Source organism: Vigna unguiculata, chromosome 10 (genome assembly GCF_037176805.1).
Source record: "Vigna unguiculata cultivar grain cowpea cultivar isolate G323 ecotype 2 chromosome 10, ASM3717680v1, whole genome shotgun sequence".
Lineage (NCBI taxonomy): Eukaryota > Viridiplantae > Streptophyta > Magnoliopsida > Fabales > Fabaceae > Vigna > Vigna unguiculata.
In genome coordinates, this window is record NC_140801.1 from 40869131 (window position 1) to 40885080 (window position 15950).

The following is a 15950-nucleotide window of genomic DNA, read 5'->3' on the forward strand; positions in this document are numbered from 1 at the left end:
AAATACGTAGCTTAAGCATAAGGGCATTCAACATCAAATGTTGTAGACCCATCGGGATGTGCATCATAATTTCCATGTGGTGAGTCCGCACCAAGAGAAATAGCAGCATTAGAACATGGGAGACGTGATGATCCAGCAACAGAAGTGTCTTCATGGTAACCAGTTATAACAACTTTAGGTGGAGGGACCAGCTTCTTCAAAATGTCGTCAACATCAAGATATTCTCCTGGGTAGTTTCGCACAACGGGCATAGAAGCTTCAACTTCATGGTCAGTTGGTGGACTAATGTCATTCTTAAAAACCTATCAATTATGAATTAAATATGACCTTGTAATTTAAATTTAAAAATCATTAAAAAGTAATAATGTAAATGTTATATAAAATATTAACCTTCACAATGTTGCAAACGGTGATGTTCAGTTAAGGGGGCACCCATGGGTTGTGACCGAAACACGATACCTGATGCATCATATTTAAGATTTTATATCTGTACTTCATAAAAATTATGCAAACCCAAATTCAGTACAAATGCAAAAGGCGGTGATAATACATTTTTCAAAATCAACGATGCTCCAACAGCAATATGGGAACCAAACTCAGGATCCATGACAGCTTTTCTGTGGACGCTTGCCTTTGCCGTAGTTGAAGGGTCTTGAACAAATTAGAGAACAAAATTTAGATGGATTTGGATTTAATTCACACAACCATTATTGGCATTTTACCTTAATAACTATGGACATGTCACCCAACCCGTTGGGGTGACATTCTTTGACCACACAGACAACTAAAGGGATCTTTTCCATTGATTTCCTAGAAGACAGTAGAATCAAATTTTTGATGTCCCCTTCAGCAACTAAACCTGAAAGCATGTATGATTGTTATGTTATGTTTAAACATAATGATGTATTTAACGTAACTCTCTTTGTAATGGGGCGGTTGCTTACCATGGTATTCAACAAATTTGCGAGCCCATTTCCAAGCATTTGAGTTGAAGTCTCGTGCATCACCTGCAGCAGCGATTTCCCTCATCAATTGTTGGGTATTTTCAGGTTCCTCCAATTCTCTGTTTAGCATAAGTGCTTGTGCATTGCCTGCAGGGCCGGGAATGAATTCTGTGTTGGAGTTGCATCTCCGGATGAAGGACATCACGTCCGACTCATCAATGTCAAGGCCCTCCCACGAATCCATATATTCAACCTACATATTTGTTGCACCAGGAAAAAATTTAATTACATTCAGAATACTGTGTCATCCAGAAAGTGAAGAAAGTGATGAAAAAAAAAAATTCATTAGCATCCAAGTCACCAAAAAACAGTGCTGGGACGACGATAGTGCACAACTTTGGTAGCGAAACAGGGAGGAAATTTGCATTGCTTAAAGCTTGGTCTTTGTTTTATAAATCAAAAGTAATTTATAAATGTACCACAATGCCCTTCGTTAGCTTACTGAATACGTTTCTATTAACCAAGTCATTAATGCCCTGTTCCATTGGCCCCGCTTACCTTTTCAACGTCAAATCTTTTCTTCACCAACCAACTTTCATTCATTTAATGCATTTCGTAAGCTCCCCAAACCCATCGTCCATGGCCATTTTTCCTATTTTCTCCGCTCACAAAGCACTCATGGCTACATTTTAAGAATCGGCATGTGTGGTTGGTGGGGCATTGATCACGTAAGTTGGATCTTAAATGCTTTCTTTCTATCTCCAATCTACTTAAATACCTCATTAATGGTATCCTCCCGCATATGCTTGGTCGTAGGTAAAGTTTTAGGGTTCATTTAATTTGCCATAAATTTTCCAAAGTGCATTGTGTTGCCTTCTTGTCGTCATTCACAGAGAACTATTAATTGCACAATCTTTACTTGGTTTCTTTTTAAAGCTCATTTACTCCCGCATTTGTTTGGTCGCACAATCTTTAATTTGTGTTTTTTTAAAGTTCATTTACTCACGCATTTTATTGGTCGCACGATGTTTACTTTATGTTTTTTTAAAAGGCAATTTACTCTCGCATTTGTTTGGTCCTATTGACCTTGCCTTATTTTCAAAAGTTTACGTTCGTTGGCATATTTTACTTTGCTATAATAGTTAACGTAATTCGAAAGGTTGACGTTATTTTAGAATGTATCATTTCCCAATTCCTTAATACGAATTTTATAGTTTCGTATCACAGTGTTTTCATAGTAACATTAAAGAATTTGATTGGTTGTTTATTTAGGAAATATCATGGAACAAACACAAACACTGGGTCTGGACAGCATTGATCTCCTGGACGATGTTATCCCTGAAAACAATTATAACAGCATTGGATCTGTTTCAACCAACAACAACTGTGGTGAAAGTAGCTTGGGTTTGGTTCCTAAAGTGGGGATGACTTTCGAAACTGTGGATGAGCTGAAGAAAGTTTATAAACAACATGCAATCAGAAGTGGTTTCGGTGTCCGAATAAGAACTTCAAAGAAAGATGATGATAATCAGCTCTACTACGTCAAACTAGTTTGTTCTCGAGAAGGAACCCATGTGTCCAACATTCCCCCGGAAAAAAAAACCATTCCAACACAAAGAAAGGCATGCCCTACACGTGTTACTGCTGTTAAAAAAGATGGTCAATGGGGGATTATAAGTGTGGTGGAGGAACATAATCACCATTTAAGTCCACAGATATCAAGGCTTGTGCGAGGTAATAGGAGGATAAATATGCAGGCAAAAAGAGTTATTGATATCAATGATCAAGCGGGAGTACGTTTGAACAAAAGTTTTCGGTCCTTGGTCTTTGAGGCAGGAGGTTATGAGAACTTGGATTTTGTGGAAAGGGATGTCAGGAACTATATTGGTCAACAGAGACGAGCGCTTGTTAAGGATGGTGATGGGTAAGCATTGTTTAATCATTTTTCGAGAATGAGGGAATTAAATAGGGATTTCTTCTTTGAAATCGACGTCGATCACGACAACAGAATTACTAATGTGTTTTGGGCGGACGGGAGGAGTCGAGCAGCATGTGTGGATTTTGGGGATATTGTGTCATTCGACACCACATACTTGACTAATAAGTATGACATGCCTTTTGCCCCATTTGTAGGTGTTAATCATCACGGTCAATCCATTTTATTAGGTTGTGGGCTGTTATCATCAGAGGACACTAGAACATTTGTGTGGTTATTTACATGCTGGTTGCGTTGCATGTCAAATAAGGAACCACTTGGAATCGTCACCGACCAATGCAAGGCCATGAAAAATGCTATTGAAATTGTGTTTCCCAATGCAAGACATAGGTGGTGTCTTTGGCACATCATGAAAAAAGTTCCTGAGAAGTTGCAAGGGTACTCAAGGTACAAGCAAATTAAGCACGACATGAAACAGTTGGTGTATGAGTCACTCAATGTTGATGCTTTTGAGAGTGGTTGGGATAAGTTCCTAACCGATAATGGATTACAAGAAAATGCATGGCTTTTAACACTTTATGAATATAGACATCGTTGGGTGCCATGTTATTTGAAGAATAACTTTTGGGCAGGTATGTCAACCACGCAACGGAGTGAGGGCATGAACGCATTCTTCGATGGTTTCATCAATTCCACAACAACATTGCAACAATTCGTGGTTCAATATGACAATGCCATTAGGCAAAAGGCCGAAAAGGAGTGTGAGGCAGACTTTGCATCCTTGAATACGACAATTCCTTGTGGCTCACATTCCACTATTGAGAGACAATTCCAGGCTGAATACACTTATGCTAAGTTTGCAGAGGTTCAACACGAATTTAGGTGTAAAATGAATTGCATGATTAAAAATGTTTATGTCGAAGCGGGAACCTCAAATTACCGTGTTGTGGAAGAATTTATGTGGAAAGGTCAATGCGCAGACAAGTACCATGATGTTTTGTTTCATCATCACACACTTGACATACAGTGCACTTGCCTTTTGTTTGAGTTTAGAGGAATACTTTGTAGGCACTGCTTAGTCGTGTATGCGCAAGAGGGCGTTAAAAGTGTGCCCGATAAATATGTTTTAAAGAGATGGAGCAAGCTACAACGTAGAAGGCACACATACATAAGGGTTGGAAGCAATTCTGATAAGGAAGAAGCTAATGTCAAAAGGTATGATGCACTTTGTAAGCGTTTCTATGAGATTGCGGAGGTTGCATGCGAGTCAGACAACGGAACACATTGTCTGTTTATGAAATTGGACTCCATTGCAAATGATGATGGATTGTCATCTTCTGATAATCCGAATAAGGGGGTTCAATTGGACACTGCAAATGATTGTCCTATACAAACTGTGTCATCCAACGAATGTGTCCACAATCCTATTTCTGTTAAAAGAAAAGGAAGACCCCGTTCGACGAGATTGAAATCCATTGTGGAGAAACTTGGTAAAAGAAGAAAGGGTACGGGTGCAAAAATTAAAGGACAACAGCCTCAAATGGTATGTGCAATTAATGAAATCCAATTAATGAATCTGGGTTGAACTAATTTTTTTATAATATAATGACAATTTATTTTATTGTTTGATTATCCTTTACAGGGATGGACTTTGGATACAGATTTAATGCCATGTAGTAACCAATCAGAAGTCATTATGCAAAGTAATCCAACGCAGGTAATTCAAAGTCAACAACGTCATGTCATACTAACCCTTAAACTTTTGCGATATTGACATCATGTGGGGTGTTTGAATTGAAGTATAATTTATTTTTGCCAGGTTGAAGAAGTCCAATGCAGTGGATTTGTTTCCCTGCTGACTTCAATTGAAAATAGCACACATGAAACACAAATTGTGTCACAGGGATCCTATTATTAGGTATATAGAAATATATTTTGCACGTGCTTATTGTTCTTCTTTTAGGTTTGAATGGATAATTATGTATCCACATTCATTCAACAGTTATCAAATATTTTTTTCCAGAAATGAAGGTCGTTTGGTGTTTTTTTTTTTTTTGTAGCACATGAGCCCTTGCAAATTAAATGGCTTCAAGAAACATTCACATGTGACCATGGCTTGTTATTTGTTTTGGATGTAACCTGATTGTAATTTTGGTGGTATCAGGGGAATGGTGGTTTGGACAAGTTCATCATGTAATTAAGGAATGGTTGATTCGACAACTTGATCATTTAATTAAGAGTAGCTAACATTTCTATTTTGTAAATCGACAATGTCATATTGGTAGTATCAGGGGAATGATGGTTTGGACAAGTTCATCATGTAATTAAGGAATGGTTGATTCAACAACTTGATCATTTAATTAAGAGTAGCTAACATTTCTGTTTTGTAAATCGACAATGTCATTATGTACTCAATGCATCATTTGCATCATCCACTGGAGGATGTTTTGTTAACGTAAATGCATTTGATTATAAATTTGTCATCATGGATGTCATTGGAAAGGCGTCACACCTGCAACAATGTTAAAAATACTTTGTAATTGGAAGACAATTAAGTACTAACCCACGTACAAGTTAATGGACCAATTAACCACCCTTCCATAAAAGGGGTAACGGTACATGTGCAGAAGAGGGACATGTACATTCCTGGGAAAACAGACCTACTAAATTTTATAATTGCACTTTCATTTACAAAACAGTGAGTATGAAACGAACATATATTCAAATCACCATAAAAAGGTGTAAACAGTACTCATAATTGAGTCTGACATGGAAACTGAAATGTAAGCTCAAAGTTAACAAAGTTTAACTTGTATCCCACATCTAAAATTTTGCAACACAATTTTGTCCAAAAGTATCAAAAGTAACAGAGGATAAGTATTTCCCTCCATCATACATATGTAATCTAAAGCCAAATTTTGCAATCACCACTGCCATCTTCGTATCAGATTTTACAAATCATGTCAACAAAAGCTATTTACTTTTATATACATCAAAGACTTCAAGCCAGTAATTGCGGTGGATATTGTCGTCGTCCATAAACCAATCACATATGTATTGTTGTCTGAGTTCTTGAAGTTCATCCTACAACATGGAACTAAGTTATTATAAAATATGACCACTAAAAACCATTACAGCATAACGAAATCCAAAAAATGTCACTTACAGAAGTGTAGGCGGGGAAGTATTTGTCACCAAATTTGGTTTCACCATCCCACAACTCAATATATCTCAACACCAACATGCCACAATCATATCTCGAAAAATGTAAAAATTTGTTAAGTCAAATTATCAGGTAAATAAACTAATATTCACACAAATGTAAGGAAAATTAGGCACTTACAAATTTGGTTGTAGTGGAAGATCTTGGGTAAGGACCTCAAATTTTAGTTTATCAGCATCAGAACGATTTTCAAGTAAATCAAATAAAATCTCCATGTTACGCGCCTTCAAAAATGCAAACACAAAATATGAACACACATTTTACAAACGAATACATAAATTTTGTAACAGAACCCTCTATTTTAAGAAGTGACTTACGATCGCATTGTCTATCCTTTTACGTCCTTGTCGTTTACTCCCAAGAGAGTCAAGCACAAAAAATTGGCGTGTGCGACAGTTGATTGCATAACACCACCAATGTTGCTCATGGATTATAGGAGCAAAGACCTTCCAAGAACAAAACAGAAAAGTCATACAACATCCATATTTGGTTCTTAATAAATAAATTTACAAATATTCGTACTTACAAAATCTGCTGACAGTATATCGTGTACTGAAACTAGTCCACGTCTAAGGAAATTGTTGTAGTCCCCTAAAACCCATTCACGTCTCTTTGCCTTGACCTTTCTACTGTCTTCAACAACTACAGTCTTTATTAAAAATATTAGAATAACATTTGCATAAACCATCATGAACAACATACATGAAATATAAAAACTTTAAAAACAATTAACATTATAATACCGTATACAAAGTACCAAACACAACTCTCTTGATCACCCCATTCAATTTTCTTTGTCTATACATGAAGTTGTTGCAAGCAAACAAAATGGCCTGACAACATTTTTAACCAACAATGTCATTTCATTAATCAAAATAAGAATTTTATAATATTACAACAATAAAAGGCTTTACCATGTTCGAAAGTTTTCCTCGAGGACGAAATCCACAGCACTCAACTGTGGTTAATATCTGCTGATTTATGTCAACCACCGTTTGCCTAAAAAGGGACAAATTTACAATTAACTATATAACACTTGAAATGAAATAATGAAATTTATATATGCAATAGTAACGAACCTCCCATCTTGTGACACAAGAATGCGATACAGTTCACTTAAGTCAACATCCAAAGAACATTTTCCTGGTTCCATATAGGGAATAATTTCCATACCATGAGGATTGTATTCGGGAGTACCTTGGTCGTGCTTATTACAATGACGTGCATGTGCCTCCTCAACATCACAGTCATCACCTATATCATGGCAAGAAGGTTCAGCTTGATGAAAGGAAGATGGGTCCTCAAAATCACGTGATTGTGGCTCCTCAACATCAAACGCATGACCTTGATCAAATGAAGATGGTTGAGGTTGATGGGAGGAAGATGGGTGGTCAAAAGGACGAGATTGGGGCTCCTCAACATCAAAGCGATCACCTTTATGAAAGGGAGAGGGTTCGGGTTCCTCAAAGGAAGAAGGGTCGGCTTCTTGACCTCCACAAGCGTACTCTTCTTCCATATTGCTAAGCTGATCTTTTAGTTGTTGAACAACCCTATAATTTCTTTTCAGCTTCCTTTTGCACCATTGCTTAAATTTAGTAAAGGACATGTCATCTACTCCTTTTTTTGGGATGCCATGTGCACCTACATTTAAGGCTTCACGAACAACATCAATGTTTTTTTCGTCTTCACTTAATTCCCATTCAAGAACAACCTGCATAATGATGTCCAACCTTTAAACTTTATTGCTACACACAATACAACTTAATCAACTAAAATAAAACGAATGCAATACAATACCTTGTTAGATTCAAATGCGGATTTTATTCCGTGAGTCCTAATCACCAACGACGGCCAACTCAAAATTCTGGGGAAACTAACGTCACCTTCGTAAGACCCCACATTAAGTAGTCAACAAACCAAAAGCTGAAAAAAATATATGCAGGAACTAATTAATCGTTTACTTAACTAACATTAGGCAAACAAAATTAGAATTGGCTTAAATAATAGATACCTGAAAAATAGCCACCGACCCAGCTACAGTTATGGCTGACGTGTTTTGATCTTCCCTTAAAGTGTGGTAAGCACGATTGAAACCTTCAACTAAAAAACTATGGACAGACCTTGACCAGTTGTATTGATTCAAGTTGTCAAGGTTATCCAACAATCTAAATGGCATGTTTGTGACAGTTCTAGAAGTCCTAGGGAAATACAAAAGAGCAAAACACAACAACAAGTACAAACGACAAACATTGTCTACATTGTCAATGTCATTGTCATCGCCACTTTGTAAATAAAAGTATATCCTATTAACAATGTCATCTATTGTTATTGGTTCATGTTCAAATAATGACTTTATCACCCCGCACACAACACTATTGAATTCAACATCAACCCCAACAGCATTCAGATCCAAACAAACACAAACATCTAAAACAGACAATCGTACCAAATGTTGCCTGATACATATGCTTTCATGTTCAGGGACCCACCGACTAAGTGTGTGTTTCAGCAAAACTCCATTGATATCCAACGGTTTCACCATGTCAACACACCACCTAAATGGAGTGCGTCCAATTCGAGAGCGATGGCTTGATCTCAATAATCCATTAACCTTAACAATGTAGTCTGTTTTACAACGGTTGCGAACCACAACCTAAAAAAGAAATGAAATTGTTAAAAAAACATGTCAGAAAACATCAATAAATGAACTTAATGAACTACAATAGCAAAAATGGTAAATGAATAGTTCACAACTTCTCCTTACGACTTCTCTTCCCACTCAAGAAAAGTAGTGACCTGCAACTTTTTTAAACTTATCTTGCAACCCAAGCGCAATCATGATGTAACCCACCAAATAGCTTTTGGATAAATGAAGCTCACAGATGTTCGAACTTACCTTGCAACCAAAGAACAATTAAGGTATAACCCAAACAAGAGTTTTTGCACAATCTAAACTTGACGGATTATGGAAGTGCAACTGAACACACAATTTTATCCCTTGCTAAAATAGCAGACCCAATCCCATTTCTTTAAAAGAGGGTGTTACTTCATTTGGGGAAAACAAACTATCCGACATTTTAAAGTTTATCTTCCAACCTAACACCAATTAAGGTGTAACCCACGACACATATTATGCACAAATTAACGTTCACACATATTGGATTTGCAAAACAACAAAAAATTCTACCAGTTGCAAAATGGTTGGACCGCAACAATGCACACCAAGACCAGACCCCATCTCACTTCTTCTAAACCAGGTGTAACTTCATTTGGGGAAAGACTACCATACAACAATTTAAAACTTACCTTGCAACCAAGGACCAATCAAGATGTTACCCACCAAAGAGGTTTTGCACCAACTATATTTCGCAAATTTTGGAACTACAATAGTAGGCTGCAACAATTTTAAAATTAAATTGCAACGAAAGAGCAATCAATATGTAACCCACCAAACAACTTCTGCACAAATTACAATTCGCAAATTTTGGAACTATATAAAAAAACACACTTGTCCCACTTACAAAAAGGTGGGACCCCAACTGGGCACACCAAAACCACACCCACCCTACTTCTTGTAAACAAGTTCTAAGTTCATTTAGTGAAAAACTAGCCTGCAACAATTTTCTATTTATCCACGAACCGAAGACCAATTATGTTGTAACCCACCAAACACATTATACACAAATGATAATTGGCAGGCTTTGGAATTACGTAACAACACAAAATTGTACCTCTAACTAAAAGGTTCGACCCCAACAATGCACACCAATACCATAAAGATTTGGGATTTTCTACAAAGCCAAATTGAATTGGGATTTTCTCTCCAAAAGATCACCCACTTGCAGAGTGGACATCTTTTTTTTCATCTCACACTTATAAAGCTTAAAAGAATATGAAAAATATAAATGTAAATGCACAACATAAATCCAATAATCGCAAACATTTACCTTCCTTGATACACCCTCTTCTTCTTCTGCCATAGGTAGCCAAAATCTCCTACTGGGGTAAAAAGTTTATATAACGAATTGCAATTAATAAACAACAAACACCACAACCAAACAATATTTCGCCATTAAACAAAAATACACAATTTAAAAACCCATGAACAATTACTTGGATTACTGGAAGAGAGGGTAATGCAAAACGCTCGTCAAGTTGAAACAAAATGGAGCTTGCTCCTCCAACGTGCTCAACCCGCCAGAGAGACAGCAGAATCCCTCGAAAATGCGTGCTTCACTATGGTGGTTAGAGAGTACGATGGAATGATGACGTTCACTACTGGACTGCGGCTTCAGTCGTTGCCATTAGGTTGGACTTCTTCTACTCATTGAAAGTGAGGGAAAGATAGAGTGCAGGTTGATGTCTTCATGATCATGAGTGCGTCAGTGACTGAATAAGAAAATGGCAGGTGAGGATAACCGCTGGGAGCAGCGGTGGTCAATAGTTAATGTCAATGGAGTGTGCAAGTGAGCCTCACCAATGCAGAACGTTGAAATTGGGTGAAAATATAGGTTAGGTTATCAAATTGGGAAATTCGGACTGTTCTAGGGGTTCCGGGATTGACCAAGGAAGAAGAAAGCTGCGGTTTCTAGGGTTAAGGTGTCTCCAACAAAGGGGTTTTGGGGTTTGGACAATGACGTCGGAACGGGGTTCAGGTGCGGGAGGGTATTTGTGGAGCGGTAAGGGATTTCAAGTGGTGGAGCAGAACTGTGTGTGCTGCGACAAAGGTTATGGACGGAAGCGGTTGCGGGATCACGTCCACCAGAGGTGTGTGGCTGTGCGGGACGATGGTTGTGGGGTGCCGGTTTCGTGTCTGTGTTGTGTGGGGAAGGGAAATCGAGCGGTGTAACGGTGCAGGAGAGTCGTTTTCAAAAAAGAAAAATGGTTCCGCTGGTGTGAGACGGAGCGGGAGAGGGAGAGGGATTCGGGTTAGGGTTTCTCGCTGGGAGGGGTTTTGGGGTTTCTGGATCGGTAGGTGGGAAAACGTGGAGAAGAGGTGTGTGTGGTGCGGGTCTGTGTGTGTGCGGGAAGAAGGAGCGCAGAGGGGTTTGAGGGCGCTTTGGAGAAATGGAGAAGCGGTGGAGCGGTGCGGTGGAGCAGTGAAAGAGTTTTCAAAAAAGAAAAAAGAAATGCACGGTCTGGTGTTGGGGAAATGTGACAACGGGCTGTGACCACACGCGCGTGTGCGGAGAATGACGTTCCCTTCTGCCAATTTAATTTTTCAATTAAAAAAAAAATTTAAATCTAATTTCTGTTGCCACGTAAGGTGGTCATGAAAGTGGTAAAAATGGGGTGTCATTCTATCATTATTCTTTATATAATAATGTATGTCTCCTTTACGATAATTTGTTTGTTTGTAAACGGATTCTAAAGAGGTACAACTTCCTTGGATCACGAGTTATTTTCAATATTCTTCGTAAATAAATGAAAAAAAATATTATGCACCTCCAACTAATGAATGACCACAACACCTAGTTTCTTTGAATTCCAAGAGAAAACATCATCTATGAAAACATAGACCGTAGTTGTTGGAAAAACTCACACAAGAAGAATATGCAACGTAAGTTAGTGTGGCGTTTTTATTGATTGAGAATGGATTATTATATAGCCACTCACAATCCAAATATTAACAAACCAAACTAAATATTAATCTAATCTAATATACCATATTAACAAACTAAATCTTAGATATTCCAACTTACTCAAATAACAACTAACTTAAATCTAATTCATCAAATATAAAATACACTATCACTTTACTAAATAAAAACAACTTTGTAATCTAAAATATAATCTAAAGATTATCTAACAAAATTAAAGATTATCTAACAAAACTCCCTCATAAGCTTAATTTTTCCTTCTTTCATCCCGAACAATCTTCTATCTCCATAGCCGACTTGCTTTTCTCTTTGACCGACTTGATCTTTTCTTTGTCCGATTTGATCTTCTCTTTGATCGACTTGATCTTCTCTTTGACCAACTTCATCTTAATCTTGGCTAACTTACCCTTTGCTGGTTCTTTATTGTCTTTGTGGCCGACTTGCCATTAACCGAGTTCCTCTGAATATGCTAAGCTCTCTTTAAGAGATCCAACAATTCTTACGCCTTCTTCACACCAAACTTATCATCCGTTTTAAGTCGCCACTTCTCATCTTGCACCTATAGAGCAGCTCTAAGATCGTTCTCGGCAGGCAACTGCCCTTGCAAACTTAACACTTCTTGTTCAAGATCTAAGCTATCCATACTCCACATTTAGCAATCCAAGCTATCTAGATGCTCTACCGAGCTCTCCAACTCCCTTTTAGGGTTGTCTGATGTCATATCCCGACTGGATATTACGAGTTTTTAATAAAATAAAGTAGAGCTAATAAATAAACGTCACTTATGGAAATAACATTTCCCAAAATGAGGAAAAATTAAAATTTTATTTGTTCCAATACCAATTCTTCAAAATTCACCAAAATATTGAAAGTTGATTACAACTCAAATTATGATAACATCAGTTACTTCAATTCCTTAAAATTTGTAAAAACAATAAAGCTCTGTAGAAAATTCCCCAAGCTAGCCCACGCTCTGCCTCTATGCCTCACTAGATCCATCTACAACATCATATGATTCGTGAACCGCGTACACGATCACCGCTAAACACAAGTAGATAGGGTGAGTTAACAGTTAAAATAAACATATATACAAACATATATATCATTACAAGCACACCAAAGGAATTCCATCCTTTGATTTCATACCATAACGTCTTTAGATGATAACCTCAAGATGTCTTGCCGCCACACCTACAAGCCACAAATTGTAGAACACGTGCGAGAACCAGCTACAAACCATGCTCTGTAATGCCAGGTGGAGTTTCCAATATGAGCATAGTTCATAACGTCCCAAGACTACCAAACTCGTCAATCAAATACTGAGGAGGGCAATCTATCTGGACCTATACGTATGAGCCACAACTCGTACACTCACATCGGCAATACTCGTCAACCCGAGCCACAACTCAAGAGTTCCTCGTGTTCATCCACCATCCCGAGCCACAACTCAAGAGATGTCATTCCGAGCCACAACTTAAGGAATGCCACCTGTTTAACCCCTATCTCGAGCCATAACTCAAGGGATACGTTTCGAGCCACAACTCAAGAAACATCCAGCAAGCTGACCTTTAAGGTATCACCAAATCCTTATAGACCACGCACATCCAAGCAAGCAAGCACAATTTCTGTGTTAGCAATATCGCCTGGTGTTGCTCTTAAGCCGACAAGCGAAATGCGCTTCTAAACCACCTAGCAAGGGACACGTGCCGCTAGGCGCCAAACGCCTCTAAAGCCATTGTCTGCAGGTGTCGCCTGGCGGGTCAAACCTCTCTACCAAGCACCACAGGTTCTTGTTGCTTTCTGAAATTGCAACTATCGCCTGACGGTTCACACACCATTGCTAGGCGCTAGCCTAGTACTCGAGCTGACCAGATTTGACAAATCCTAAATCTTGTCTATGACCACTAAACCCTTACCAATTACCATCCAAGTTATGTCCCAGATTACTAGCTATATTTACTCCATACCAATTCTTCATACTTAATTTTATATACATGAATTCACTAGTAATATATATATAGGTATGAAATCTCAATTATGTATAATTCCCTTAACATATGGTAGGGTTAGGTATCCTCAATGAATCCTTTAAAATTATGTTATAGCAAATAGTAGTCCCAGTTTCTTTCATGCCTATAGTTACATACCTCGTGTGCACCTTTTAACTGCAGTAGTGACTCATTATTCCATTAGATTTAAACCAAATATGACTCCACAGCCCCTTCATGCCTTTTACTCAACTATTCACTCTCCATGCATAATTCCCACCACAACACACCTCTATTATCGTCCTCTCATTTCATTTACTTTACTCATAAACTACAGTACCCACTCATGGAAGTCCAACCCCGCGAACCTTCACCCATAGAAAACTCCATTACTGTCACTGCTCTGGTGTCGCCTAGTGGCAATCTAGGAGCTGCCAGGCAGTGCATTACTTTCTGGAAAAATTCCAGATTTGGTATTGCACCTATATGAACCTAAAAATCACCATCACCCTCATTTGACCAATTCATCGAATCTGAGCACACCTAACTGTACTCAAGTGGTTAAATAACACATAACAATTAGCTCTTAGTCCAATTCATGATGCAATTGATTCCTAACCCAAGAATCCCAACTTTTCAAACCCAGAACGAGAATATACCATATTCATCCAATTTCCTCAAATTAACTTATAATCACAACATAATTCAAAAGTTTCTAGCATCCAACCCTCAACCCATAGTTGCAACTCCCTTTTTCCCTAAACAGAACCATCCCAAAAGTCCAAAACAATAAAAACATGACAAATTGGACACGAATCGCCTGGCACGTGTTCATCACCGCTAGGAAGTTCATATGGAACCCAGAAACTGGGTGGCACAGCTAGCGTCGCTTGGTGGCCCACGTCATGCCGCTAGGCGATTCCTCAAAGGAACCCAGAATTACACAACCACGGGTATGCGTCGCCTGACGGCTTTGAGTACCCGCTAGGCAGTTTTTGGAAAATTTCCAAAAACCTAGAATTTTAATACAGTTACTCGAATTCATCATCAACAATGCATGCATTTATAAGAACACGTAAAAATACAATGTAAACGAGTCCAACTCTCCTAACCTGGATTCCTCGCTAAAACTTGAATATAGAGCCCCTATTTGATCACCGTTGACTTGCCTTAGTTCTCTCCCAATTCAGCTCCTCTGCCTCACTTAATACTCATTGTTTACCTCTGAAGTTTTTACCCCCTCACAATGCTCAACAAGGACAAACACTAAACCCTCTCTCCTTCTCTTAATTGGGCACTTAACCAAGCCTTAATTTTGCTCAATGACCTTAAAACGAAAATTGTTATTAACAAGGCTTAATTGCTATTCATGATTCATTATTTGTGGGTTTTCTAGCCCTCTTGGCTGCTCCTAAGACAACAGGGGTTTATGGCCTTTCACATCTCATCTATCTCACTAACACCCTTCCAAACAATGCCTTTACCATCAATCACCTTAGTCAGTTTGTCTCATCTCCTTCCACTGTGCATCAATAAGCCACCTTTCACATTCTCTGCCACTAGAAAGGAACCCTTGGACAAGGGATTTTCCTCCACAATAATAACCCTCTTCAGCTTAAAGCTTACAAGATTCTGATTGGGCCATTTGTCCTATAACTCAAAACTGCATTATTGACTTTTCTATCTATCTTGGCAACTCTATTATCTCATTGAAGTCAAAGAAACAACAAACCATCTCAAAAAGTTCTTTAGAAGCTGAATATCGTGCTTTAGCCTCCACCACTTATGAAATTCAAAGGATTACATACCTTCTTCAAGATATTCATTTCAACTATATTTCACATGCCCTCTTATATTGTGATAACTAATCAACCATTCAAATTGCCTCAAACCAAGTTTTCCACGAAAGGAAAAAGCATATTGAAATTGATTGCCACATAGTACGTTACAAACTCAACACTGGACTACTCAAGCTCTTACCCATTTCTTCTCCTCTTCAAGCTGTTGACATCCTTACCAAGCCCCTCGCCCTTTCCAATTTCAAGACTCTGCACTCCTTGGGAATGACAAATATATATTCCCAACTTGAGGGGGGCTGATAAATATATTTCTATTATATTCTGTTATTTTAATTTGACCACGTGTGATGAACATGTGCCCCTCTTTTGGTTAAGCGGTTTGTGTCACTACATTCCCGTAGCTTTTTTTTCCTTTATATTATTAACACCTTCCTTTCTAACAAAACACAACAATAATTAC

The 15950-nt window shown here is 38.2% G+C and overlaps 1 protein-coding gene, 1 long non-coding RNA gene and 1 pseudogene across 2 annotated transcripts; 1 reads left to right on the forward strand and 2 right to left on the reverse strand.

Annotated features, from left to right (window-relative positions):
* The first annotated feature begins 2224 nt into the window (after positions 1 to 2224).
* LOC114184550 (protein FAR-RED IMPAIRED RESPONSE 1-like) lies at positions 2225 to 5077 on the forward strand (annotated as a pseudogene).
* A 662-nt stretch (positions 5078 to 5739) lies between these two features.
* LOC146883210 (uncharacterized) lies at positions 5740 to 6327 on the reverse strand. The gene is made up of 3 exons (XR_014985332.1): positions 6224 to 6327; positions 6047 to 6137; positions 5740 to 5964 (listed from the first exon to the last, which is right to left on the reverse strand). It is a non-coding gene; the product is annotated as an uncharacterized LOC146883210 (long non-coding RNA).
* Positions 6328 to 6384: 57 nt separating this feature from the next.
* LOC146883211 (uncharacterized) lies at positions 6385 to 10100 on the reverse strand. Its single transcript, XM_085668016.1, has 8 exons — positions 10051 to 10100; positions 8115 to 8756; positions 7901 to 8026; positions 7183 to 7814; positions 7018 to 7102; positions 6847 to 6936; positions 6630 to 6752; positions 6385 to 6549 (listed from the first exon to the last, which is right to left on the reverse strand). Exons 4-8 carry the CDS (start codon positions 7707 to 7709, stop codon positions 6400 to 6402), a joined length of 975 nt encoding a protein of 324 aa, XP_085524142.1. The 5' UTR covers positions 7710 to 7814; positions 7901 to 8026; positions 8115 to 8756; positions 10051 to 10100; the 3' UTR covers positions 6385 to 6399.
* Between the last annotated feature and the right edge of the window lie 5850 nt (positions 10101 to 15950).